The 27,822-nt window shown below is 42.0% G+C and overlaps 1 protein-coding gene and 1 long non-coding RNA gene across 4 annotated transcripts in view; one reads left to right on the top strand and one right to left on the bottom strand.

Moving 5' to 3' along the window:
• MYZAP (myocardial zonula adherens protein) overlaps nt 1–27,822 on the bottom strand; it is an 82,682-nt gene that overhangs the window by 10,156 nt on the left and 44,704 nt on the right. The window contains exons 8-15 of one of the 3 annotated variants that reach the window (XM_075575788.1): nt 22,396–22,521; nt 20,524–20,652; nt 19,669–19,763; nt 19,089–19,194; nt 17,768–17,851; nt 16,261–16,361; nt 13,291–13,326; nt 8,527–12,376 (exon numbers count right to left, since the gene is read on the bottom strand). In XM_075575788.1, the coding sequence (XP_075431903.1) occupies nt 12,235–12,376; nt 13,291–13,326; nt 16,261–16,361; nt 17,768–17,851; nt 19,089–19,194; nt 19,669–19,763; nt 20,524–20,652; nt 22,396–22,521 (819 nt within the window). In that variant the 3' untranslated portion in view covers nt 8,527–12,234. Of the gene's footprint in view, nt 1–8,526; nt 12,380–13,290; nt 13,327–16,260; nt 16,362–17,767; nt 17,852–19,088; nt 19,195–19,668; nt 19,764–20,523; nt 20,653–22,395; nt 22,522–27,822 lie in introns of those variants that run through there. The other 2 variants (XM_075575787.1, XM_075575789.1) reach the window with 2 other exon arrangements.
• Nucleotides 6,507–16,682, top strand: LOC142469000 (uncharacterized). Its single transcript, XR_012788933.1, has 5 exons — nt 6,507–6,655; nt 7,596–7,649; nt 8,262–8,329; nt 14,306–14,439; nt 16,184–16,682. It is a non-coding gene; the product is annotated as an uncharacterized LOC142469000 (long non-coding RNA).

Raw genomic sequence — 27,822 nt, 5'->3', positions numbered from 1 at the left:
TTTTTTGCCTGTGTCAAATGACGCCCGGGGTCATGTCACGTGACCCCGTTGCCATGGCAACGGCCGTCAAATGCTGCCGCGGGCCCCACGGCATTGCCATGGTGACACGGCACGAGGCTTCTGAATCCCGGTAAGTAGGTTAAAGAGGCCTTACGCCCCCCCCCCGGCATTTATTTAAATGCCTTGGGGAAGAGCACGGGGCCTCTGCAAACGCCCGTCCCCTCCCAAAAAAATCCTGCACAGTGATATGTGTGTGATATATATATATATATATATATATATTGCAGAATAAATGAGTTCTTCATTATTAGGTGATACCTTTTTTATTTGGACTAACAATTTATGTCATAGGACACACTTTCGAGAGTTTTCCTCTTCCTCAGGTCACACATACATACACACAGCAAGGGATTCTGGGAAATGACATGCAAATGAGTACAGTATTATATATATATATATATATATATATATTATATAATAATAATGTCATTTCCCAGAATCCCTTGCTGCAGTGGAAGTGCTGTGTGCTGGGTGATAATGGGGAAAGGCGGGGTTGCAGATCTGCCTAAGGCCCCGGACATGTTACCTGCTTGCTGGCGGAAGCGCGCTGAGGCGCGCTCCCGCTCAGCACTGAGCCCCTACAGCCGCAATTAGAGCGGCTTTAGTAGGGGCTCACCTGCGCTTCCGCGCGCTTGCGGAAGCGCAGGTCTTGGGGGAATTTAAAATTCCCCCGCTTGCCGGCGAGACAGGCCGGTCACGTGAGCGGTTCGCCCAATGAGGGCGAACCAGCTCCGTGATGTCACTGGCCCGCCCCCGGCCAGTGACGCGCCCGCCCCCTGACGGTCTGTCCCCCTTCTACCCCGATCCATGTCTCGTGTGTGTGTGTGTATGTGTGTGTGTATGTGTGTGTATGTATATGCGTGTGTGTGTGTGTGTGTGTGTGTGTGTGTGTGTGTGTGTGTGTGTGTGTGTGTGTGTGTGTGTGTGCCTTTGTGTATGCATGTGTGTGTGTGTGCCTTTGTGTATGCATGTGTGTGTGCCTTTGTGTGTGTGTGCCTTTGTGTATGCATGTGTGTGTGTGTGCCTTTGTGTATGCATGTGTGTGTGTGTGTGCCTTTGTGCGTGTGCGCATGTGTGTGTGTGTGTGTGTATGTGTATGCATGTGTGTGTGTGTGTGTGTGTGTGTGTATGTATATGTGTGTGCATGTGTGTGTGCATTGTGTGTGTGTGTGCATGTGTGTGTGCATTGTGTGTGTGTGTGCGTGTGTGTGTGTGTGTGTGTGTGTGCGTGCGTGCGTGCGTGCGTGTGTGTATGCATGTGTGTGTGTGTGTATGTGTATGCGTGTGTGCGCGTGTGTGTGTGTGTATGTATGTGTGTGCATGTGTGTGTGCATGCCTTTGTGTATGCATGTGTGTGTGTGCCTTTGTGTATGCATGTGTGTGTGTGCCTGTGTATGCATGTGTGTGTGTGTGTGTGTGTGCCTTTGTGTATGCATGTGTGTGTGCCTTTGTGTGTGTGTGCCTTTGTGTATGCATGTGTGTGTGTGTGCCTTTGTGTATGCATGTGTGTGTGTGTGCCTTTGTGTATGCATGTGTGTGTGTGTGTGTGCCTTTGTGCGTGTGCGCATGTGTATGTGTGTGTATGTGTATGCATGTGTGTGTATGCATGTGTGTGTGTGTGTGTGTGTGTGTGTGTGTGTGTGTGTGTGTGTGTGTGTGTATATGTGTGTGCATATGTGTGTGCATGTGTGTGTGCATGTGCGTGCGTGCGTGCGTGCGTGCGTGTATGTATGTGTGTGTGTGTGTGTGTGTATGTGTATGCGTGTGTGCGCGTGTGTGTGTGTGTGTATGTATATGTGTGTGCATGTGTGTGTGCATTGTGTGTGTGTGTGTGTGTGTATGTGTATGCGTGTGTGCGCGTGTGTGTGTGCGTGAATATATTTATCAAAGTTGCACAATGTTAATAAATAATTTATTCTCACAACATGTCTTTTTTTTTTAATTTTTAAAATATTATATAATACACACACACACACACACACACACACACACACACACACACACACACACACACACACACACACACACACACGTTCCCCAGTGACACACACACTGACAGCTACCAACACACACAGTGATACCCGCCTCCCAAGCGCTTGCTGTCTCCTCTGTAAGGACAGCAAAAAGCTCCAGGTAGAGCGAGCGGCAGCAAGCGAGAGCGAGCAAGCGCCAAACATGGCCAAGGCCTAAGACATGCAGATGAGCATACAGTTGTACTTACATTTGTGTGTGTGTGTGTGTGTGTGTGTGTGTGTATGTATATATATATATATATATATATATATATATATATATATATAGTGTGTGTGTGTATAGTTGATATGTGTATACACACACACACACACACACACACACACACACACACACACACACACACACACACACACACACACACACGAAGAACCCCAAGGTGTTTGAAAGCTTGTACATATCAACTATATACTATCACATTACCTACTCCTTCTACCGTCTTTGTTGTTTGACCTGTCTGTAGATACAGAAACCCTAGCAGTACCAGCTAATAAGATACGTGTGCACACACAATCGGACAGTCAGTGGCACTACGCCTGCACACCAGCAGCACCGTTCACTGCTGCCCCCCTGTCAGCGTGGAGGCCCTGACACGGACACGCGGGGTAATGGCCACGCCGAGTGACACTGACACACACAGGTGCACCGTACTTATTATTCACCAGCTTCTCCTGCCTCTCCAGGATCTCCAGCAGCTCCCCCATGCTCTTCCCCCGCAGGTCACCCGCCTTGTCCGGTCCTCCCGAAGCAGACATCCCCCCCTCTCCCCTTCCAGCACTCTCCCGCCAGGTGTCAACACGGAAGCTACCAGAAACCACTGGTCACCGCCATAGCAACGCGTCATATTCAAAAATCTCACAACTTTATTATTAAAAAAAAAAAAAAAACAGCGGCAGTGACAGCTTATTTTTTTTTTTACCAAGGGCGCATGCGCTGTTAGGCACGGGTAGCCAATACGTCACGGCGCATGCGCGGCGTTGAATACAGCTTTGTCGGCATTTCCTTTTGCGCAAGCGCGGTATAATTACCAGCTGCGCAGGTTGTTGCCAGTGATGGGGCTTTTTTTGCATGTGAAGAGGTTGTGACCTTTTATAACTTACTAAACTGGCCCCAGAGGGGGGAAAACGCGGGAAATGACGATTTATTACTTATTAAATACAAAATTGAAAACATAAAAAAAAAAAGTATGCATTCATTTTAATAATTTATTATATTTAATTTATTAAATGCTAATTTATTATTGATGCAAATGCCAGAGTTCACAAATAATAATATATCTGTGATTTCATTGCTTATCCCTTTGGCAGCAGTGTTAAAAGCATGAACAGCAAAGTGATATTTTCCTCCAATCCTATAACCTAGAGGGTTATAAATATATAAAGTATATGGCAACATGTATTTTTATCATATTGATCGTGTTTTATACTGGATTAAGTAGCATTTACATCAATCCAGATCAGGGTTGCCTCCACTCCGGGTTTTACCCGGAGGTTTTGACCACGTATCTCCGGTCTCCGGGTTTACCGAGTAAACCTCTGTGTGGTTGCGTTCGGCGGCAGCATTTCCCGGCAACCTCTGAGTCCTCCCGGCATCTTCCCCTGCTATAACAAGTTCCTCTCTGGGCAGGACTTCTTTTTCTCTCACTCTCTGCTCCTATTTGCTATAACTGAGACCTGGATTACTCAGTCTGACTCTGCTCTGGAAGCTGCCCTCTCTTATGGCGGCCTTTCTTTCTCCCACACTCTGCACCCTGATGGCAGGGGTGAAGGTGTGGGGGTTCCTCTCCTCTCTGCCATTACTGAACCCTTCCTATTCCTCCCTCTCTTACTTTTCCCTCCTTTGAGGCGCACACTGTCCAGATCTTCTTTCCTCTCCCTATCAACGCGGCGGTCATCTATCGCCCACCTACCTCTACTCATCCCCCTTCTGCCTTTCTCTCTCACTTTGAATCCTGGATCTCTTTCTCTCCACAGACTCCCCTGTTCTTCTCTTTGGGGACTTCAATTGCCACATTGATGACCACTCTCTCCCTTGGGCTTCCCGCTTTCTCTAACCTGTTCATTCGACCTTCAACAGTGGACTGCAGCCAGCACCCGCAAGGATGGCCACTACCTAGACCTGGTTTTCACAAAAAAAAATTATTTCTCTGATTTCTCCATTTCCTCTCTCTGACCATCACTTAATTTTCTTGCTCTCGCTTCTCCCCTTCTACATCTACCTCTCGTTTCTGCAGAGACCTGCGCTCTTTTAGCCTACCAGCTTTTGAGTCCACCTTACGCTCCTCCCTCTTCTCTCTCAGCCCTGCTCCAGACCCTGACAACCTGATCAGGAACTACAACTCTGCCCTGTCCTCTGTTGATCTACATGCCCTGCTTTCTCTCTGCCGTTCTCACCCTTCTAACCGCAGACGCTGGCTAAATTCCCAGACACGAATGCTGCGTTCCTGCACCCGTTCCTCTGAACGCCTCGGAAGGAAATCTCACACTCTCGCAGACTTCCTTCACTACAAATTTATGCTATCCTGTTTCAACTCTGCCCTCTCTCAAGCTAAACAAACCTACTTTTCTTCACTAATCAACACGTACAAATCTAACCCACGACGACTCTTCTGTCTTTGACTCCCTACTTAGCACACCCTCAGTTGCCTCTTCTCCTTCCTCCATCTCACCTCAGGACTTTGCAGACTATTGTAAGGAAAAGGTGAAATCCATACATCAGAACAGGGGTGCGCAAACTTCCTGTGCTGCGCCCCCTTGCCTGCTCTCCCCCTGTGTCTTGTCCCCCCTGCGGCATCAAATAACGCCTTGGGGTCATGTCACGTGATCCACAGCGTCGTTCAATGCCGCATCTCCATCGTAACAGGCGTCAAATGTGGTGTCAATTGATGCCGCGTTGTCATGGAGATGAGTGGTCACAGAAGCCAGCTAAGTGAGCCGCGCCCCCCAGTTTGCGCCCCGCTGCGTTAGAACATCCCCTCTGTTTCCTCCTCCCATCCTACACCGCTTCCTAACTCTCCTGCCTTCCTTGACTCTTTCCGCTGTCACAGAGGAGGATGTGTCACTTGATCTCCTCTTCTACCTCAACCACTTGCCCTCTTGACCCCATTCCCTCTCATCTCCTAAAACCTCTTGCTCCTACTATAATGCCTACACTCACACAGATTTTTAACTCCTCCCTCTACTCAGGTGCCTTTCCCTCCTCCTTCAAACATGCAACAATCATACCATTACTCAAAAACAGCAAGCTTGACCCTACCTGTCTTTCTAACTATCAACTTGTCTCCCTCCTGCCTTTTGCCTCTACACTCCTTGAACGTTTTGTATTCTCTCGCCTGCTCCATTTTCTCACCACCTATTCTCTCCTAGACCTTCTACAATCTAGCTTCCGCACTGCTCACTCCACTGAAACAGCCCTCACTAAAATAACTAATGACCACCATGCTGCCAAAGACAAAGGTCATTACACTCTGTTCTTATTACTCGATCTCTCTGCAGCATTTGATACCGTGGACCGCCCTCTCCTTCACATTCTCATACTCTTGGTATTCGTACAAAGCTCTATCCTGGATCTCCTCTTACCTCTCCCATCGTACTTTCAGTGTCTCTTCTGCTAAAACCTCCTCGGTCCTGGGACCTCTCCTCTTTTCTCTGTACACACTCTAGGTGACCAAATCACATCTCTGTTCCTCTACTGCTAAAACTCTGACACAGGCCCTCATTCTCTCCCATCTCAATTACTGTAACCTCCTACTGTCTGGCCTTCCTGACTCTCACCTGTCTCCCCTACAATCTATCCTAAACACTGCTGCCAGAATCGCTCTAATCTTTCCTAAATCTGTCTCAGCGTCTCCCCTGCTGAAATCCCTCTCCTGGCTTCTTATCAAATCCCACATCTTGCACTCAATTCTCCTCACTTTTAAAGCTTTACACTCTTCTGCCCCTCCTTACATCTCAGCCCTAATTTCTCGCTAAACACCATCCCGACTCTTGCATTCCGCTCAAGGATGTCTTCTCTCTACTCCCTTTGTATTAAAAGCCCTCTCCTGCCTTAAATCTCTCACTGACTGCCCCACACCTCTGGAATGCCCTTCCCCTCAATACCCGACTAGCACCCTCTCTATCCACCTTTAAGACCCACCTTAAAACACACTTGCTTAAAGAAGCATACAAGTAGCTCTGTGGCCAATACTATACACCTGATACATAAATTTTGGCCCCTTGCAGATGCACTTACCAGAATGCCCTCCTACTTTCTCTTTACATTCTTCCTACCTATCAATTAGATTGTAAGCTCTTCGGCACAGGAACTTTTCCTAAATGTTAATTTTTATGTCTGAAGCACTTATTCCCATGTTCTGTTATTTGTATTATTTGCTATTTATACGATTGTCACATGTATTACTACTGTGAAGCGCTATGTACATTAATGGCACTATAAATAAAGACATACATACATGGTAACGCTGCGCCATGTGACACCATGCGGCCATATTGACAGGTTGGAGCGGGAGATGCCGGAGGATGTTGGAACAGTGCCAGAAAATGCCAGGGAGGCGCCGCCGAAGGTAAGTGCGAAATTTTAAAATGTCTCCAGGTTGGCCTTCAGTAGAAGGTGGCAACCCTGATCCAGACGGAGATTTTTGATGCAGTTAAAGGTAGAAATAATGTCATATCGCACATGCAGACAAGTACAGTCGCGTGTTCACTACTGAATTTGGTGTATACAAATTTACATGTGCTCCCCCGGAGCGCGACACGGGCTGCGGTCAAATAACAAAGTTAAAAAGTTAAGAGTGGCTGGGTGGATAAAACTCAAATTTTTGACCTTACTAACCAATAAGAAAGGAAGTACCTCAGATACATGCTATAATCATTTTATTTGTATAGGTTTCAGTGAACCACTGTATTTGATTTATACATTCTGTAATCTGTACTCCAGCTAATGTTGCATTATCCTTCCCTGTCTAAACTGAATACAAATTTAAGTACAAAAAAAAAAAGTTAGGAGTGGGTCCGTCGTCCAATTAGTGAGACATCTCACATAAGGGAATTTTTCTGGGGCCAATAGGCGCATGAATATGCAGAAACTCCCATTGAAACCAATAGGAGTTTCCGTGCAATAGTGGCCTGATCTGCACCATTACAGTTTCATTCATAACCCTCAAAGTTGACAGGCGTTGACTCTTGCAGCCTAGAGTCTTTCGCACCTTTCGAAGTGGTGTAGGGAAGCTGATAAAGTTCTCACCTCTCTGAAATAACAAATAGAGGCAGCTGAAGAACGCTCGGGACAGTATGTTTGTGAATTGAATTCAAGGAAACTAAAAAGGATGAAAGGCCATGGGTGGACTTGTGTAGGGGATTTGTATCCCACTTAAACCAATTATGAGAACACAAAAAAAAAAAAATCTAGTAATTCTCACATTTAGTCATTCCATATTTTTTCTTTGCACTTGTATAAAATACTTTACTAACATCAAACTAACAAAAAACCCTTACCTTCAACAGATATTTCTTTTTAAAGATGCACAATGTTGAAAAGAATCCGTAACGTTATGTTGGGTAAGCAAGTGGATTAATCCCCATACAATGCAAACTACAAATGCTAAACACTCAGCTATATCCCAAGCTGTGGTCATTACACTCAAAATTAACCGACAGCTTTTTCTTGAAGTGTGCCCATTTTCTATCACTACTAAAATCTGAATTGTAAATACAGAATAACAAATACTGGATCTGCATTTATTCGCATTAAGAGTGGTCTGCAGTGTGGAAAAGTTTGAGAACCCCTAATCCAAATCTATATTCCAAATATAAACACTACATTCAACCCTTCTGTTTGGATCCACAAAGACACCACTTCTTCAGTATTTCACCTTCCACACAATTGTTCCATTCTCCTATCCAGGTTAACAAGCGAGTCAACACAGTTGAACCCCACGATCACACATTCCATGTGGCACTTAATCACACGCACGCACAGTCCGCGTTACGGCGACATGGGACCCTGTTATCCGACAGTCTGTGCCGATTAATATTGACCCGCAATCCGATGGTCCATTAACCAACGGCAGTTTGCGGGATGCTTTCCGTCGGATAAGCGAGGACCGCCTGTATTTTAGAATGTTAAGAAAGTGATGGGTTTTGTGTCATTTTTATCATCTTCTGTTGCAGCCCAAAGTACCACCATTTGGTTGTCGGGCTGCATTTATTCCTGGAGTCTCTGTTCCTCTCAAATCAAGGTACAGTAATGGAGATACTTCTGTGAACGGCAAAATCTTGACAATTCTTTGATGACTTTTGCTGATGATGCACAAGACTGCAGTTTGTTTTTGCATATTAAATTATTGAATGACATGTATTTTTTTTCTGCATTAGAAAATTGTACGTTATGACAGGATATATAAATATTGACATCGACAGAGCAGTGATACGAATGATGGCTGAATAACAAGTTTATTGTCTTGCTGAAAACAGTGACTTGTTTGGTGCATATTTTAATGATTAGGCAAGTTCTTAAAGCACCGTTCCTGTTAAAAAAATAATAAAGATATCCCTAGGTTTGAATCATCGGCTCTAAGGAGCTGAACCATATTCATTTTAGCTACGGGAACCCCATTTCCTAAGATTCTTACATCGGAATGTGATGTCGGTATCCCTTGCATGGCTAAAGGGCCCGCATCACGCAGGCCAATAGGAAACTGCAAGGGATGACATCACGGCTTCCTATTGGTCCGCTGGACCTTTAAATAGATGTATTCGGTGCCCATCTGGCAGAGAGATTCTGTGCCCATCTCGCAGAGAGATTCTGTACCCATCTGGCCAGAGATACTGGCACCCCCTTCCGATGTAAGTATCTCAGGAATCAAGGGGTCCCCAGAGCTGAAATCCACGTGGGACCCCCTGCTTCCCACCTACTAACAAAATAGTTATAGTCACTTTAAGTTTGCTGGTGATCTTGAGCAACAAACACAATGGCTTCCATCCTCTGGAAAATCCTGCTTTCAAAGGAATTAAATAGAAAATACTGCAAATACAAACATCACATGTGAGCACGTTCACATGTCTCAGACAGGTCTGCAAACCTGTTTTCCCCCATTAGCTCCTAGCAAACAGTGCTTCCACTGCAGCCAGGGATTCTGGGAAATGACATGCCAAAGAGCACTCAGTGTGTCACTATAAGCGTATGAAAAATAAAAATACAGGGATCACTTGCTGGTGGACCAATCAGGTGTAATACATTTACAGATTTTCCCCTTTTAAACAGTACATTTTTTAATTAAATATAATGTTTTACAGTTCAGTTACTGGTTACTCTGCTGTACAAAGGGTAACGACTTTAATAAGCACTGTAAGCAACATCTGGCCAAAGACAAATGTTTTTAGTGTTAAGACAAAGGGTTTTAAATAGGAAAGAAAGGCATAGTAGACGTTTGCAGGTGTTCTTAACCCAAATCCTCAAGATCCCCCAACAAGTCAGGTTTTCAAGATATCCCTGCTTCAGTACAGGTGACAAAGACTGAGCCACCTGTTCTGCAGCAGGGATATCCTGAAAACCTGACCTGTTGGTGGGGTCTTGAGGACTGGAGTTGAGAGCCCCTGTTTTAAGGCAAATGGCAGTATTTACATACAGCATGTTTTGTTATCAAATGCAACATTTTTCACACTGTAATTATCACATTTTATGAAAATTAGTAAGAGACATTTACATACTTCTATTTCCATCAAACACAATTGTCACTTACATTTGTATATATATATATATATATATATATATATATATATATATATATATATATATATATATATATATATATATATATACATATACACACACATATACATATATACATATATATACACATACACATATACATATACACACACAGTTACAAATAAATATCCTACACGAAAGGCACAGCTTGGAATTAAATGATGCCGCCTCCTTCTAAAAAAAACAAAAAACCACACATTGGGCCATTTTTATTAAGGCGTGTCACTACATCAGACCCCTTCAAGCCCCGCTTTGTAAATACGGCACTGTACGGCCTATTCAAGAGAGTGGGCTATAAAGTTTCTTCCAGCACGGAGCGTGTCTCATGGAGAACAATTTCTTAGTAACTATTACCCAATGTAATTGCTCTTTTAACCCCTTCGGTGCCAGAGGGTCCGGCCACCTCTGTGGCCACGGACACTCTGACAATTAGCGATCACTGCGCTTCATGCTTAGCTGATGTAAACTGGAGGGGAGTGTCTCCCTGCCCCCCCCCCCCTTACCTTTAGATCGCGGCTGATACAGCATACATCATAGGATCATAAGGGCCCCCGCGGTCTATAAAAGGCACTGATGGGGTAACGTTTCATATGGTTCTTTTGACCTTTTCAGCACTGAAAGGCCAGTGATGGGAACTTTAAAGCTGTTTATATTCAAGGAATCAGATAAAACTTTGGTAACATAATGTAAGCCTTTCATTGGACAACTTTGTGTAACAATAATATTGCAACATTCTTTCAACAATCAAAGCGCACAGATAAAGTGGAGATAGAGGAGACAAGATGTACCTTTTGGTGCACCTAACATGTACATTAGAGCCCCTGAATAATAAACAGGGTACATAGTATTGCAGTGTTTCCCTGTCATTTTGTATTCGCTCTGAAGCTGCTTACTGTATTCTGTTTAACTAGAACACGATCTTGTCATCCTCCTGAAATAATATACAATCATTTTTTGTATCCCTTGAGGACTTGGCAGATACACCAGTGCTCTATGCTCGCGTGTCATTTCCGTGCTCCTCTGCATTATCTACTGTAGTCATTTCATTCATTCTGTTGGAATTAACATGCTCATAAACAATACACATCACAATTATATACTATTCTTACAAAGCTTTCAAGAGTAGAAGCTATTGTGAAGCGTCTACAACCAGATTCTGTGGTATTTGGCTTTTGGGCTTAGAATGAGCTTTTGTTCTTTATCTAAAGACATGGGACATTTGAAATGACTGATAAGGTGACGAAGAAGTGATTGCTTTCACATTGCCGCAGCTCCATTACGACTTGGTAGGCGAATGTAAATAAGGCACGTCTGCTTCTTTCGTTTACCACCTTCACTGCCAAGTGGGCCAGCAACGCATTGATGTGCAATGAGTTGTAGGCTTCTTTGGCACCGAAGGAATACAGTAGCTTAGAAGGTAGAACTGATTAGGAAAACTGTTTTGTCCTTAGAAGACAATAATTGCAGTGTTCTGAGGATTTTAGAGGTTTTGGATACCGATAGAATCCTCCGAGGAGGGGTGTGGAGCACAGCAAAGTCAGTTTTGGATGTCAGTGGATGAGCGTTGTCTACCTTTCTGTTAAATATGTATTTCACTTACTTGTGCTCTTCAAGTCAATTGCTCAGTAAGCGAACGGGCTAAATACCTTTGATCACCACCTTAAACTAATGTAATATAATTGGAAAGATCTTCCTCTCCCCTTGTCTGAGACCAAGAGGAGGAACTTAATGGTTATCTGTTGTAGGAGCTATGGAAAGTGGGCAAATTACTAAAGATCTGAATCTTTCAAAACTGGCAAAGGCGGTGCATGTGGTGTACTTGGACAGGCGGCATATGGATTAGAGATGCACCTGACATGTGGTACCAAGGCAAAGGTTGTGTGGATATCAGATGGAGTGTGGCAGTTCCCCTGTTACTCTATGGATTGGCAAGAATGGCAACAGATACAAGTTACTGCACTAGAGACTTTTTTTTTTGGTGCAGTTCTAGGACAAGTGCATCAGATGCATAAAGTAATCCCATTGACAACAATACGATTTAAAAAAAAATGGTGGTTTTTTTTGCTCCATAACTGCGCTAGTTTTTCCAACAAAAATGTTTATATATACACAACCCCTATTTGTTTAAACCTAGGAGCTTTAAAATACAAGTCACAATCCTAAGATCGAATGCTGCAAGTGTGTACATCATTCATGCTGTGTTTTGAATGACTTTATAATACAAATGCATTTAAGAAGCAACACCTTTGGGTTTCAGAAGGTAAGAAAGTCTTTGAGCAGAGACATCGAATTTGAATTATTTGCGGAGTGATGGTAATCTTGAAAGGCTGCACTTGCTCATCTTCATGGAATAAAACAGGACACATACTGTACTTAGGAGACCTTATTCTTCATACTTAATTGTAGAACTCTCAAGTAAGGAGTGTACGATCTCTGTACAGGACTTCTGGCATCGGTTTCTGTGCTGGTGCTGGTGCTGGTGCTGGTGCTGCTGGTGCTGACGCAATCATTCGTGCTGCTAAAAGAGAGGATTACATCAGGGATTTCATTATTTTATTGCATGATTGGCTGGCAACAATTACTTCCCTTAACGTTTTATTGTACACTTTTGTAGATTACATTTTTACAGCGCACAGTACATTACAGACAATTAATTCCTGTCCTTAAAAGCAATGAGAAAAAAGTTGAAGCAACGCACAGCAAAACGGAGACACCAGGCAAAAAAAATAACTTTATTATTATTTTATTTCAACCGTGTTAATAGGAGGCAAAACATCCTCCAACGCATTTCGCACCTCGTTGGTGCTTTATCAAGGAGTCTTCAAAGCACCTACTTCTGACTGTCTAAGCCCATTCTGTGCAATTAGAAGAGGCAAGACATGAACATAACGATTGTACAGATGTAACCAACATTATTGTTGCTGCTGGCACCAGCAGGAGAAACGGCCATTCTTTTGCATCAGCCAAAAGTGTGAAGGGGGCAGGGCTACCGCACTGTTTCACCCACGGCAGCGTCTGCTTGTGCAAGAGCATTGGCTACATCTGTAAATGCCAAACAGTCACCGGCACAAAGTTCTGTTACTAGCAAAACCTTTCATGGATTTGAAGAATGAGTGATGACTTCAAACAATGTCTGTCCTAGTGTTGCAAATTCAAAATCAGTAAGAATTTCCAATATTATTTAGTCCTCAATAATTAGATACTGCCTTTAAAGCACTTGTGCTAGATACAATTATATATTTTATGCTGTTTAAGCACTTCAACCCATTTTATAATTTTTAGTGTTAATAAAGCAAAACAGCCACTGATTGAGCCACCTGTGCTGAAGCAGGGATATCCTTTAAACCTGACTTGTTGGTGGCCCTTGAGGACTGTGTGTCAATCTTCACCTGCTCTTTCTAATAAATAAACGAATAAACTGGCACTTACTCTGAAGATGACTGGCATGTAGGTGTTTCCAGCACACTGCAAACAGAAAATAAACAATATGAAGCTGCGGCTTATTACAAATATATTCATAGAGAGAGAGAAGAGAATATGTGTAAAATCTCTGCAAATCTGCATTTCTACTGAATTCATCTGTCACTGCAGAGTTTCAGCCACAGAAATCAGTATTATTTTCTTCCCAACTTCAACTGTGAGCAAATAAATCGCTGGGTTTCTGTTAGATGAAGGACATGCTGACCTATACTGTTCATTAGTTCTGTCCAAATAAAGGCACCTGCAAATCTCTTCTCGTGTGTACTACATTTTCAGATTAATTAAAGTTATTTGAATTCATTTGAGCCTGGATACATTTCTCCAGCAGTATGCACTATACAGAAAATGCATGTTGAACAAGCCATGCAATCATTCCATTTGCACGGGAAAGACATGCAGAGGGGGGCGAGTATAACTAGGCCACCAATTCCTTTCCACGTCAAAAGCCCTTAGTGACATGTTCAGAATGTGTCTCCTGTAAGGGACATGGATCTTGGATAGCTGTTAGCCATTTAATAAAAGGTAATTTCTGCTTGATTAGACCCCCTGTGTTGTGATGCCGCGCTAAGCTTTAAAGTATCTTGTTTTCTACTTCAACGGGGGGAAAAAGACAACATGCAATTGCATTTTCTTCATTTCTAACACAGCTGCCAGCTACACTTCTGTAGTAAAAACAGAACTAATATATAAACAAACTGAGCTCTTCGGGGCAGGGACTCCTTTTCCTATTGTAACTTGTATCTGAAGGGCTTATTCCCATTATGTGTTATATTATTATGTCACATGTATTACTGCTGCGAAGTGCTGTGTAAATGGATGGGGCTATATAAAGATATACAGTTTCCCATCGTACCACTTAGATTGTTAGCTCCCCGGGGCAGGGATTTCCTTTCCTATTGTCTGATCTTATTTGTTGCACTTATTGTATTATAACTCCCTGTACTGTATTGTCTCTCTTGTAAAGCGCCAAGTACAGCTGTGGGTGCTATAGAAAGAATACATACGCTGTACAGTGTAAGAAGAAAATGCTGTACACAAATCCAGACAACCACGGGAGGGAACACACAGATAACCACAACAGGAACAAATCTGGTTAATGTATGTACAAAGGAATTTTGGGTGGGTCCCCCTAGTGAGACTGATCCATAGTGTTAATGTTTCTTACTACTGTGAAATATACAGGATGTTCTTATAACTGTGCAGTTACTCGAAGTGCAATAAATACATTGTCCTGGGGAAAAAATGGACAAAAACGTGTAAATCATTTTAGTGTGTTTTATGCACGTACAAGTCTGTCTGTGCCAATTGTGTTTTCTCTGATCTATAATAAAAGTAAAAAGCCCTTATTCTGTAATGAGTAGATGACACCGATAAGATTCTATCAGACAGGAAGCTATATGCAGTTTGCATAATTAGGGCCTATGGGGGTTATTCATTAAACTGCGATCGTGGCACTAGCGAACACCCATTGATAGTACCCAGATTGGCACTATTGAAGTTTAATGAAAGGCGTAGGGCAGTACTGCAATTGTCCAACATCTAGAAATATAAATGGGATTTGCTTTTTTAATTTAAAAGCATTGGACACAGAATGACATCTGGAAACTACTGGGGCAATTTGGGTTGGAAAATGATTATAAGGAGAGTTTAAATCAGTATGCACCAACACATTCTTCCCTGATTCTGCTCTAAAACAATGCGAAAGTTATAGAAATGGAAACTGCCTTTACATCCACATACCTATTAGCATCTTAGCCTGTAGGATAATGTGTGTTTTGACAGGCTACACATTGGTAATAATGCGGCTCATTGTTGACTCCTCTACATATTTTTCTTGGATAGGATGTATTTTTAATGGTTAAGCCATCTCTCAAAAAGTTGTTTTTAATTTGTTCTGTATTTCTGTATGCAGATAAGACATCTTCTGCATTTATCTATACAGCACCCAATAGTTAAATTTTGGAAAGAGCGAGTAATACCGGTTTATAGAAAGATGTTGGAAATGAAGACTGCAAAATTGTAACAGAATAAAAACAAATAAAAACTGTGAAGAGTGTGCTACCAGATGTCAAGCCAATGTATGCATCTCTGTAGTTACAATGCATTGTATTATTTAGATACTTTAAAGCAGGCGTAGCCAACTCCAGCCCCCAAGGGCCACCAACAGGTCAGGTTTTAAGGATATCCCTGCTTCAGCACAGGTGGCTCGGTCTTCAACTGAGCTACTGAATGGCCACCTGTGCTGAAGCAGGAAGATGCTGAAAACCTGACCTGTTGGTGGCCCTTGAGAATGTGAGTTAGCCACCCTTGCATTCAAGAGTATCAGTTGTAAATTGATGTATTGTAAAAGACAACCTTTAGTGGAATATATAGGTCTGGTTTTTATGCCTTGGGGTGCTTAGAATAGCCAATTGCCTAAAGAAGCATTACCTCCGCAACGGAACTGCATTGATTTCAGATCCGGGGACTCCCTGCTCTCCAAGATGCATCCTTTTGAAAGGGCTTTCAGTAGCAGCTCCGGTTGGGCACAGAAAATGGCTGTTTAAAGGTCCCGCAGGCCAATAGGAAGCTACAACGCCATCCCTTGCAGCTTCCTATTGGCCCGTGCGGCCTTTAAAACAGAAGAGAGAATACTGGCACCACCTTAAGATGTACTGTAAGTATCTTGGGAAGCAGGGGCCCCCCGGAGCTGAAATTAAAGCGGTTCAGCTCTGGAGACACCCTGCTTCATACCTGGGGGAAACTATTATTTCATTATTGGTAAAGGCATAGGTGCTTTACATCATTTTAGAACATTTACACTACTAGTATTGAAATGACATTAACTAGAATCCTCCTACAGAATGCCAATAAAGAGGACAGTGTGCCAGCACGTTGCATATTTGAACAATTATGAATAAAAGATCACATTTCGAATACCTGCGTGGAAGCTCACAAGATACTGCAACATCTTTGGTTTCTACATTATTCCTTGGCTGGTTCGCAATCAAGTAATCCATCTTGTCTTGGAGTTCTGTGTTCTGCAGAGAAATGATGAACAATTTCACACTTTTGCTGTGTTGATTCATAGTGTTTCAGGGGCCATATTTGCTCAAACAGTGCCAAGCAGTAAGGTGCCGTATGGCTTACCACTGCTTAGTAACCATTTCCCTAAATCCTTAATTGAACTATTAGTAACAAGTTTATTTTCAAAACCTCCTTTTTTACAAATGATTAATCACACCTTGATAAGAAGCCACGGCTCAAAACGCGTAGGTGCGTTTTTTTACTGGCCATCCATGTAAGCTACTAATAAATTGATTTTTATGGGAGTTACCCCTTGATCAAAAGTTTTTCCAGCTCGTTGTTTGTGCTTTGTTTTTCTACAGAAGACTACCTGATCTATGCTGCGCACCCCGAATTTACTGGTCACAGGAGAGGTTACCCAACAGGTAATAGGCAATAGCCTTTATATATATTGTCCCTCTTATTATAATTTTCTGGACATTGCTTAAGGGAGGCTGTTATTGCACTGCATTATGTGGGGTTCCTTAGGACGGCACTAAGCGCTTAGTCCCCCCTAGCTGACCACATACGGGTGTTCATTGACCAGAGAGGGCTATCCCGACCTATATATTTATACTGTTGAAAAGACTTTCTTTGGAGCGTATAGGGAGTCTGAGCACTATTGTACATTGGACTTTGTTATTAATCATAGTGCGCAACTCAACATCATATAGAAATCTTTTTGAAACGGGTTAATTTCCCACAACAAAAAGCATTGGAACTTTGCACAGGTTAAACAAAGTAGTGATATGTAATATCCTCACTCTTGGACCACTTCAGAATCCCAGAGATGTCAATGCAGGCTGCTTGGTTCAATGCAAGATTACATGCATACTGAATGTCAATACATTGTGAATATCAATATACGTAAAGCAAACTGGGTTCCAGTGCGCAGAGCAATATTCAAATTAGCCTGACTGCAAAATACAGTGGTATAAACAGGTACAAGGTTAATTTTTTTTGTCTGCTTAATTTTCGTTTATAAATCGTTTTCTGACACAGTCATCTTTTAGCCTAGATACAGTCTGTACAATTAATAAAGAAAAAATGGCTACACTAGATGATTTTTTATAATTAAATAAAAAACATCATCATATTTATAAATTAACTATTTGAAAAACTGTTGCTCTCCAAAACCCTTCACTTCTGGTCAGAGGTACTAATGCTTAAAACAACAAGCCTGATACCAGCATCCTCTTGATCCAACTACCTACCATGGACTTTATGCCATCTCTTGGTAGTCGAATTACAACAATGTACAAACATCTGCACCCTGTAGATTACTTTTTTCTGTTCAACTAAACAAGTCCAAGTATTTCAATAAAAGATTATTATTATTTTTAATCTAATAGTCTCTTATTCTTAAAATCTAAGTTCTTACCTCCCCTTCCAGCAAAGCGATCCTTTCTAGCAGCTGTTGAATGAGCAAGTCCTTGTAGTGGACCTTTTTCTTCAGCAGTTCAATCTAAAAATAAACAAACAAAAAAATAACGGACTATAATATGCATCGCAGGAAATTCATTATTTTATAAACAAACTAGGTGACTCGCTTTCTGAATGCCAAGTTCTCCAGCATGAAATGAAAATAAAACATGCCATACGAGGCAGTATTTTCTAGGAACAGGACGTTTCTGGTCATCAAACATTACATTTGTTGTTAAGACTGCAACGAAGATTGGGGCCACTTCTCGTCAGATACCTCCCCTTTTTTTGTACTGCCGTCTCTGCTGTTACTCGAGTGGTTTTCCAGTATTATTTTTTATTCTGGTAAATTACCTTGTCATTAGCATATTTAGGACTGTTGTCCATTTTTTTGTGGCATGCTGGGCCTAATTACCATTGTCTTTATGGTGCGGCCCTAGGGGAGTAGCATCTCCGAGCACCCTTGGCTTATGTGGGGGAGGGGGGGTTTTGTCCAATCATTGAGCATTTATGGAGTGTCTACGTTTGTATAAAAGGTTTCAACGAGGTACAGGAGGAAAGCCTATTTCAGAAAAAGAGAAGTGCTATAAAGAGAGGCCATACTCTGAAGGAGGAGGGTGGCAGGCGAAATGCGAGGAAGTCATTTTTCACGGAACGGGTGGTGGAATAATGGTAAAGCCTCCCAAACAGAGGTAGTAGGGGCTAATCCAAAAATGAACTGTAAAAATGATACATAAGGCTACATCCTAAATATGAAAGAAATCCAAGGATCAAATAGGGCCGGATGTCTTACAAAGAAGATAGGAAATGGGCGAACTCAGTGGGCTAAGAGGTTCATATCTGCCATCAAATGCTTTGTTCTGGGAGTGCGGTTATACACTATTTTAAGTCTGTCCCTAGCTTGCTGCCGAGTTAGCGCATGTCTCTGGTCTTAGGACTGACACGTGGACAATCATACATGCATTCACTGCCGCTCTCTTTCTGTGCTGGTTTAGGCGCCTCTAATTGAAGTTGTAGGAGATGTCACGGAGTATATCTACGGAATAGCTCTTTATTACGAGAAGAAAAAGAGGTTGGTAAGGGGTAAAGCAAGTCTGAAGCAGGGGTACAAAGACAAGGGAGATCTGATGTTATTCTGGGAGGAAATGTTCCCATTAAATTGTACAGGACGTGTGCTAAAAGATATTTAACCTTTTTGCTGCTGAGGGGTCCCAGCACAACACAGGCCTTTGTCACCGACGAGATCGGAGAAAACATGTTTTTTTTCTGATGAACCTCACCTCTTCAATCATGTGTTTGACCTTCTTTTGTTGGCAGTGGACCATGTCATCAAGGTGCTTAATACGTTCTCGCAAATTACCCGCCGATTCCTCTAAATGCAGACACCTGGCAAGACAAGAACAAGCCAAAAAGAGTTACATGCTTCAATTGTGAAGTAATACCCCCAAAAAAACAATATTCCTGCACTTAATGCAAGAAAATGCCGAGCACTAACATTGCTTTGATGAATCAAAAAAAAGGGCTTTATTTTTGTCCGTATTGCACTTTTCTTATTATCGTGGAGGCGGCTTCCAAAAACAGTTTAAGGTTTCCCACACTGGGAGTAATTTTTTTTTTCTTCATTTTTTGTTCACTTTATAAAATAATCCCAAAACTCTGGTTCAATAGTTAGCATTTGGCATTTGTATTTACATGTAATATAGCTATGGGAAGAATAATTAACAATCTTATGCTCCAATAATGATCAAAATGGCTATTTCATTACAGGAAATAGCGAAATAAGAGGCCCTGTTTTGTTAGTAAAGTGCAAGGCTCAAAAAAACAAAAAAACGTAAACATCACAAAAGCCAGAAGGTTTACCTTTCCTTATCTGTCGAATTTATTTGCAACTTTGCATCAATATTCCTTATTTGTTGTTCATGTCTCGATAACTGTGCTTGCAACTGTTCTCGTTCCTGTAAATAAAGCGTATTATCATGGTAGAATTGTGAATCCTTTTAACACGTGTCCACAAATATTATTTAAAAAATAAAAATAAAACACATTTATAGATCAGCAAATAAAAATTACCACTATTGAGCATATGTCTCAGACAGGACTGCAACCCTGCCTTAGGCTGCGCTTATAGTGCCGGCGACAGCGACGCAAAATCGCGTTAAAAAAATGCATTGCCGCCGTTGCGTGCGCTTATAGTAAGCGCGAAGCGACGGCTTGGTCGCGATCGCTGGAAGTCATTTTAATTTGATTTTTCCAGCGACCGTAGCCTGACATCGCTGGCACTATAAGCGTAGCCTTAGGCCGCGTGTATAGTGCCTGCGACCGGCGACAGGATGGGTGACGTCACCCATCGCCGTCACCGCTAGCAAAAGTTATATTTCGCTTTGCGGCGGCACAGGCTTCCGGGCATTTGATTTGTTCAGGGGCTGTCACATGAGGCGACAGCCCTTGAAAAATCAAATATTGCCAGCTTCCAAAGTTTGCGACCCGACGTCGCTCTGTCGCATTCTCGCCGTTGCGCTTACTATAAGCGCACGCGGCGGCGGCAATGTATTTATTTTTGGCCGACGTCGCCCGTCGCGGGCACTATATGCATGGCCTTAGGCTGGAATGAGTAAGGCAAAGCAGATTTGTGGTGGCGCAGATTTTAGTTTATAGCATAAAGGTGCTCAGTCCCAGAGCTGGAAGGGTTAATAGTATTGGTCACACAAAAAGTACCTGTTCCATACGCTGAAGTAGTCTGTCCAGTTCTGCAATCTTTACATCTCTTTCATCTATCTTAGTCTCCGCAATTCGGACCTTCTCACTAGCGTCGTCAATAGCTTTCAGATACTGTTTAGTTTTTCCCTGCAAAGAAACATGCCAATAGTAATAATAATAATAGCATGTTCTTGTATGGCGCTGCTAGTTTTACGTAGCCCTTTACAGAGACATTTTGCAGGCACAGGTCCCTGCCCTGTGGAGCTTACAATCTATGTTTTTGGTGCCTGAGGCACTGGGGGATAAAAGTGACTTGCCCAAGGTCACAAGGAGCTGACACCGGGAACTGAACCCCTGATTCAAACTCTCAGTGCCAGTCAGTGTCTTTACTCACTGAGCTATTCCCTCTCTGAAATAATATATGTTTGATTATCAGCTTCTATCATTATTTATTTATGAAACGTTTTAATAGGAATTAACACATTGGAGAGTTACCTCTTTTTTTTTAGGTATGTCCTGGGCACAGAGTTATAGTGACAATACATGGTTACATTAATTGAACAGGGGTTATACATTCAATTTACAGACATTGCATGGACAGTTAGAGATAATATATCATTATGGGCGTATGTAACAGTTACAGACAAGGTTAAAATGGTGTTAGAAGAGGTAGGATAGGCCTGCAATATGTTGTGTTAGAAAAGGCCCTGCTTCAAGGAGCTTGCAATATGTAAGGAAAGGTTACAGGGGATGAGAAGGTTGGTGTGTTCCACATTGTAACAGAGCAGCTGTAACATCAGGAAATGGGATTTAGTGGGCTGTATAGAGGGATTTCAATCCCTCATAAGACATGTCCTGCTTATACATATTATGTTCTGTTTTCATATTAATAATAAACTAAAACCAGTAATTGGCCTGATACTTAGCCAGCTGAATGTGAGAATTATGCGCTTGGACAGTACACCATACATTTAGGCTCAAAGCATAAACTATAAATATTTTTTATGCCTGCACCAAAAGATTATCATTTTGATATATCTGCCTACTATACGCATTCTGGTAATGATTCCCTAACTTCGTACATAAACAGTCCTCCATTTGAGAGCCGACACAGACAGGGCAACATATGACATATACCTTGATACATTGATGTCAAGAAAAGCATATTTCAAGTGCCCCTCTAAACATCAGTTTTATAGCACAAGGGCGCTGTATATCCATGTCACGCTCTTGTAGTCACAGATGATGGGTTATACAACAATTGCCATGTTGGCACAGTGGAATAGTAATAGTTGTGGCTGAACAAATGCTCTCAAATTAATTATTTATACAGCTTTTGTAATTCAGAGTATTTATATTTACGAAAATAACAGGATTCTACAGTGATTGGAAGATTTGCCAAATGTGCACAATAATTTGAGTCGTTAGGAATATTACATGCGACCAATACACACAGAGTTACACTGGGACAGAACCAACATTCGGACTTCTACCGGGTTGAAAGCTGCAATTCATTAATAACTAAATCATTTTCTTATTGTCAAACTCCTTAAAGAAGAAGGTTTGGTTTTAGGACCTATTTTCCCATTCCCGTGAATACTGGCAAATAGTGGAACAAGTAGGGATATTGTGGATGAGAAGCCAAATCTGTTAAACATTACAATGGTGTAAAAGCGCTTTAGGCCTCATTGGTTTTTTAAAAGACGCACGTTACATTTGTGCTCTTAATGCATAAAAGAGTTTTATTTTATAAAGCTGCTGTTGGTAAACTGAAGGCAGTATTGAAGTTTAGGATTTGCTTGTACAAAATTCAAATTGCCAATGCAAAATAGTCCTTGTTGAATACAATAACTTCCCATCAATTATTCGAATTCCACTTGTTCTACTTACCATAAGCGCTTCTTTTTCTGCAGCATATTTAAGTTGCTCTTGCTGTAGCTTATCTTCATACTGATTGTACAGTTTTCGTGTCATCTCCCGCATGATGTCAGCGTTGGCTTCCTGAGAGGATTCTACCTATACACCAAAAGAAAATACATGGGACATAGTGAGCTAAATACTGTAACAACTCTGTCAGCCTTAAAAGCTTCAATTCTCCCCAGATCTCCTACAAGGCTCTCTTGTTTGTTCAGAAATCATCGCTTTGTTCATCTCTAGCATCTGAGATCACCATGGTAACCTCAGACTGCACTGGGTTCTGGGAAGACATCCATTTTGACCTCCCGGACAATTTAAGCAGTTATCCCAGCCTCATTGACCCACCCTACCCCCCTTTTTTTTTTTTTTTTTTAAGTATGGAAATTGCTCTAATATTTTAACTGCTCATATCTCCATTAAGCGTCCGATTATAAAAATAAAAAACATGAAATATATCTGTAAATATAAAATAAATATGCAAAAAAACGACGGCGATCAGCACGGAATGCTGTTTTGAAGTCATATCTGTTCATAGGTTTGATAAATAGTCGCAAATTCGGGTAAACAGAATGCTCTGAACTTGTAGCATTTTTGGTAAAGTTGATTAATTGCAGGGCCAGCTTGATGGCGGTGCGTTTGGTGTGACTGCACTTCGCCCCGCGCTTTTCCCCACAACATATAAACTGCGATTGCCAGGGGAGAGCATGGGCCTCTGTAAGTGCCGGCATCTCCTCCTGCTATCATGTGACGACGCGTCGCCATGAAAACGCAATATCATACGACGCTGCGTCGCCATGAGGTAACATGGCGATGAGTCTCCCTGACAACATAACGTAGGAGGAGAAGCCAGCTCCAAAGAAGGTAAGACGCTCGCCTCACTCTGCTACACCGGGCCCCACCAAAGTCCCAGTCAGGCTAGAGTAATAGGCATCAGAGTTTAATTGCACATGTACAATTATAAATATTTTTTGTATGGTTTTATAAACATACAATAAATAAACCTTTATAAACATTATTAAAATAGAAAGAAACCAGGTAATTAAAAGTGTACTCCATGTAGGGGTTAGGCAAATATTATTGATATATATGTTTTTGTGTTTTATAATTTATAGGCAACTGAAGTACTGTGGTGATCAAATTAAGTGCTTCAAGCGAGGTCATTGAACTAGGAGAATAAATGGTGTTGTAAGGACCTTAAGCACAGGATGTGATTAAACATCTTTGTCACACACCGACATGCCTTATTGTCTATTGTACATGTAAACTTTGTAGAACAATCATAGTCTTGTAAAAGTTGTTTTTCTCAAATGGCATATGACTACCACGTTTCCTATTGACATCAACAGATCCCTAACAAACTTAATTAACACTAAAATAGCATTCATCTAGTGTGTAATACAAAATCCAAGTATAAAGCATGATGGTGAAACGGCATTTCTCAAGATTCACGTATATATAATCGTTTTCATTTTTTTTAAAAACAGCTTTCCAGCTTTTTTTTTTTTGTTAATGGAGATCGATTATTTAGAATAAAATACACTTTTTTACACAGATATATTATGTCCCCTTTTTTGTCCCCAGCAAGTAAGCCATTGTATATAATAGGAATTGAGGAGCTGGGGATGTGTAGAACAGACATAAACCAAAGGGAGGCTGAGGAGCGCCGACTGAGAAAACACTCTCACCCTCCATGTTGTCCTACTTCTCCATTCCATCCTATCTTTTCACGGTTCGTTCCTTGGAGTCCAAGGCAGGATTCTAAACTCTGATAAGGGGTATCAGAGATCAATCCAGCATTGGCATTCAAGTCCATGACAGTTGACACCAGACTGAGCTCCTATTTCCCTTAACTTGGTGAATCCCGGGGTAAGAGAGAAAGAAAATGGAGTTTGCCAGCGTTGCCTATAGCACAAAAGGACATAGGGTGTTGGCGTTGCGGCTTCCCTGTCACCATTTTGTCCCGAGCCTTTATAGCAGGGGCGGCTAACTCCAGTACTCAGGGACTACAAACATGTTAGGTTTTAAAGATAACCCTTCAACAGAGGTGGCTCAATCAGTGACTCAGTCATAATGATTGAGCAACATGTGCTGAAGCAGGGATATCCCTCATACCTGGCCTGCTGGTGGCTCTTGAGGACTGCAGTTGGCCACTCCTGCTTTATAATATTGCTTAAGTAGAGGTCGTTGATAATCATTCGAGGCAATTCTAAATCTGAATTTCATATACTGCTCTCATCTTTGACATCTACCAAAAGTCAATATTCTTTGCATTCAAATAATAAAAATATCTACTTTATGAGATCATTGTGTGTCACACACAAAGGCTAAGAAATTTAGGGAATTCCATGAGTTCACGGAGGACTTTGACTAGTTATTACTTCATAGAGTCACAAATTTCAGATAAACATGGACCATAAAACTCATAACTGGTAATAAAACTTGTGTGCTGTACAATGTATGTGTCCAAAGCCCAGCCCACACTATTAGAGTCAATGATTAAGTATCCACACAGGAATAGATTAGCGGTAGTGGTAAACCATCAGTCTGGTAATATAAAGTGCGGACTGGCAGTGCAGGAGCCGTTGTACAGATGAGATATTTTAATGGGGATTCATGTTTTGTTAGCAAGGGCAGCAAAGCTTAAAAGCATAGGCACAAATTATTTAAAAAAGAAACATACAGTTTTCTTTTATTTCCGGCAGTTAGCAGGAATTGTTTCCCCTCAGAAAGGGGTAGAAAGGACATGTTACCTACAGCACATCAACAAATATAATGACAGTAAAAATGAGGAAGCTTTCAGTAATTTTACAGGTTCAACTGGTACAGGAGCTGTTGTCATGAAAGGTGATTCAGTGTCCAAGCACATGTAGCTAAACCAGTTTTATCTTTTACTTAGCTATGGAAACAGCTTGTGTGTGTACAGAGTTAAAGCAGCATTCCAAACATTTTAAATATTTATATATATCGGTATGAAGCAGAGGTCTCCGGGGGCTGAACCGCATTCATTTAAGCTTTGGAGAACCCTGCTTTCCGAGTTACTTCTGTAGGTGCTGCCAGTTCTCCATGATTCTTTAATCTCCGGCGGCACCCAGGCCAGTGGGAAGCCACAATGGATGACTTTGCGGGTTCCTATTTGTTCTCGTGCCGCCGGAGAGTTAAAACTCCATATTGTTCACCCAGCCTCTGAGGCAAGTACGGTATCTTGAGAAGCACAGGGTCTCACCTAAATTAATGTGGTTCAGCTCTGGAGGCAGCCTAGGCACCCCTAGGTGCAACCAGAATAATGTAATGGTAATATAATGAGAAAAGTGTTTTAATAATCTGGTTCTTTAGGGGTTAATGTGGTTAGTTTGTCGTACAGATACAAGACATTGTGTTTATGACAGGTCAAGACTCTTCTTGGGCCTGTGCTGATCTATAAAGAGGGCTTAATTTGGTAGGGGGGGTGCTAAAACGGATTGCCCACTATGACATGTGTCATTTAGAAGGCCATCGACGATGGCCAGATAGTGGGCTATCTGCCTCCCAAGAAAATTAAACATTTTTTAATGATCACTTGTGCATCCCAGGGAGGGGTGAAGAACAGGGCACCACTTAGTTGGAGGACTTTATCACATATAAGAAATGATGGGCTTGACAGCAATTCATTAGAGTAACAAATGAATATCTGTCACCGTTGCAATTATACAGATCAAGATCGTACCACACACTGCAAGAGGTGCCTACAGTGGTGGATTTTCTATTAGGCCTGATAGGCTTCATGCCTCCTTCCGCGTCGCAGAGTCAATGACATCGCAAAACCATGTGACATTGCAGCATTATTTTATGCCGCAGCGCTTCAACAGGAGGGCGGCGCCAATATAAGTGCCTGTGGGTGGCCACTGGGTGCCTAAAACAAGATCGAAGAGAGGGATTGGCGGACAGCCAGAGAAGGCCGAAAGCACTCACAACTCACCGGGTGGGGGACGATTCAAATTGTTTAATAAAGACTACATTAAAAAAAATATATAACATGACAAACACAAAACAAAAAGGGGGGTTCTCCTCCCACGCCGCTTTCTCAAGGAGACTAAAACAAGGTAACTGTTTACTGCGAAAATAGACGTTAGGCTGTTAAATATTAGGTGCAGGCCTGTGTGTGGAGTACACAGGCGCAACTGTGAAGATGGCTTCTGGCCAAGTATTGGGGAATGCAAAAAAATGCACAAAGCAGCGCACTGCCAAGGGACACGGGTGTAATAAAGTAAAAAATAGATTTATTGTCAGTCAGACATAGCAAACAAGGGGGTATAAACCCTCCAACGCGTTTCACACAAAAAGATGCTTTATCAAGGAGTAAGGTACAAACATATTGGGGGACCTTTTATACCTAACATCACACGTTAATCGAATTTGGTGCCAAAAACGCATATAGATGTCATCCAGGCGTCTCTAACATACTTGTAATGTGTATACTTCAAAATATCCGGTCCCTCCCTTATCCCGCCCCTTGATGACGTCACTGCCAATCCGCATCCTAGCCTGGCCAATTGGTGTAGAGATGCCTGGATGACGTCATCTATATGCGTTTTTGGCGCCAAATTCGATTAACTCAGTACACTAGTGATGTTAGTTATAAAAGGTCCACCAATATGTTTGTACCTTACTCCTTGATAAAGCACCTTGTTCTGTGAAACGCGTTGGAGGGTTTATACAACCTTGTTTGCTATGTCTGACTGACAATAAATCTATTTTTTACTTTATTACACCTGTGTCCCTGGGCAGTGCGCTGCTTTGTGCATTGTTTTTTGCATTTTCTTGGATCGTTTGGAATTATTCAGCGGCTGGACACGCCCGGAAGAATACAGTGAGCTCTAGGAGTGGGTAAGATTTCGTATGATGCTATATGGATCCTTATTACTTCGTATCAGGGTGAGTGCTAAAACTTTACCATACCTATCTCCAATGAGGTACAGCAAAGTGTGTCATACATAATTTTTCTGTCGTCTTCAGGAGACTCAGGACTTTAGTAACTATAGTCACTCACCCATTCATTTACCCACTCCATCATTTGAGCCTGCACTGTTTCTATATGATTACATGATTGTGGAATATATACATAGATTCCAGGACTATTGGAGCACCCATCACATTTCTTATCCAAGTATTGGAGAAATGAAGTTACGAGTGTGTTTATATATCGAGTCAAGATTTTAAACGTCAGAAGAAAAAGTATTTATTCCCCCTTAGGCTTGTTATATAGTAGGCGCTGGTGCGCGTGTGGGCGCGCACCCGGCGTTGCGCATGCACGTGGAGCACGCGTTTCATTAATATTTTGTAAGCGGTGGCTATAGACGTCACAGCGATAGCCGCGCTGTGATTGGCTTTGCAGCATCATGTGGCGCGGCAGCAACGCAAAAA

Source organism: Ascaphus truei, chromosome 18 (assembly GCF_040206685.1).
Source record: "Ascaphus truei isolate aAscTru1 chromosome 18, aAscTru1.hap1, whole genome shotgun sequence".
Classification (NCBI taxonomy): Eukaryota; Metazoa; Chordata; class Amphibia; order Anura; family Ascaphidae; genus Ascaphus; species Ascaphus truei.
Note: the sequence above shows the minus strand (reverse complement) of the source record. Positions and strands in the feature narration are given on the sequence as shown.